This window comes from Propithecus coquereli, unplaced genomic scaffold (assembly GCF_000956105.1).
Source record: "Propithecus coquereli isolate 6110/MARCELLA unplaced genomic scaffold, Pcoq_1.0 Scaffold16, whole genome shotgun sequence".
Taxonomy (NCBI): Eukaryota; Metazoa; Chordata; class Mammalia; order Primates; family Indriidae; genus Propithecus; species Propithecus coquereli.
Window position 1 is genome coordinate 11,577,036 of NW_012140524.1, and position 1,607 is coordinate 11,578,642.

The following is a 1,607-nucleotide window of genomic DNA, read 5'->3' on the forward strand; positions in this document are numbered from 1 at the left end:
TGTTATGATCCTGTGTTTCATTTCTGTAGGTCAGTTAACCATGATTGTGGGCCAAGTGGGATGTGGAAAGTCCTCTCTTCTCCTTGCCATCCTCGGTGAGATGCAGACACTGGAAGGGAAAGTTCACTGGAGCAAGTACGTGTATTTTTAATTAGTTTCTGTCATACATCTGATAATCTTCCAAGAGAAAAACTTACAGCAATAAATTCCAATGTTGTGAGTCTGAGGACTCCTTAGAAGTAAATGCAGCTTTTTAAAAAAATTGGTAGGAACTTCTAATGTCATAAATAAAAAATTATAAAACAATTTATTATAGAGATTTATAATAATATAAACTAACATGTTGCTGAAATAAAAGTAAGGTTGGAATTGTAAAGATAGATTTTTAAAGTTAAATAGGCAACACTCAAAGAAATAACTTAAAAACTCAATAATAAAATAAGTTATGGAAAACTTGCATTCTTTATAAAGCTTAAATGCAAACAATTCCTTAATGCTTCAGTCTTCAGAGAAGAAGTATCAAATAATCTTTTCTGAAACCTTCATAAGAGGCTGAAAAATCAGCTATTTCTCTTCATACTTAATTTGAACTAGATACTGGAATTATCGAATTAGAGGTATGGATAGATCTGACTAGAGTGTTCTGAAACACTAAAGACATGGAAAAGGAGGTGCTTCTTCCGGATATTTGAATGGTTGATTCTAACATAGTGCTTCTTCTAGACATTTGAATGGTGGTTTGGGGTCTTCACAGCACATTATGGTAATAAAGTGATTCAGAACCATAATATATAATTGGTTGATAAAGAGTAAATTATATTTAGTTTGGCCTACCTAGTATGAAGAAATTGGCTATAGCATATCTAAGAAATTGGACTATAAACCAGTGGTTCTCAAGCATGTGTGATTTTGCCCCTAGGGGATATTTGGCAATATTGGAAGACATATTTGTTTATCACACTGGGTCATTGGGCTGCTACTGACCTAGTGGACAGAGGCCAGGATGCTGCTAAATATTCTACAATACACAGGACAGCCCCCAAAACAAGGAATTGTATTGCCCCAAATATCAGTTGTGCTGAGGTTGGGAAACATTGCTCTGGACCTACCGATGTTCTTTAATATCGTTTTGTACCTATCATCGTGAGTTCCACTGTGGCTTAGTCTGCTGTTTATGTATACAGACATCTCTCAAGAATGAGTAAAGACTATTTATGGGCACTTTTAGAATAAATTCTATTTTAAACTCCAATTAAGAGAAGGAAATGCTTGGATGTAAAATTAGAACTGAAATCAATAGAAGTATAAATCCTGTTTTCAGTGTCACTGGCAAACGAAGGAGGCTGAGAAATGTTGAAGATACATTTTATCCCTGTTGGATAAATGTAATAGACAGTGGTAGCCTTGAGACTAGTGCTGTGGTCCCCAATCCCTGGCTGTGGACTGGTACTGGTCCGTGGCCTGTTAGGGACCAGGCCACAGAGCTCCGCTGCCCGCCTTCCCCCGTCCGTGGAAAAATTACCTTCCACGAAACTTAGGAACTGGGGGGCTGCACGGCAGGAGGTGAGCAGTGGGGAGCTAGTGAAGCTTCATCTGTATTTATACCT

The 1,607-nt window shown here is 37.6% G+C and overlaps 1 protein-coding gene across 1 annotated transcript in view; it reads left to right on the top strand.

Annotated features, from left to right (window-relative positions):
* ABCC9 (ATP-binding cassette, sub-family C (CFTR/MRP), member 9) overlaps positions 1 to 1,607 on the top strand; it is a 167,663-nt gene that overhangs the window by 67,453 nt on the left and 98,603 nt on the right. The window contains exon 13 of the mRNA XM_012640978.1: positions 30 to 135. Within this exon, the coding sequence (XP_012496432.1) occupies positions 30 to 135 (106 nt within the window). The remainder of the gene's footprint in view (positions 1 to 29; positions 136 to 1,607) is intronic.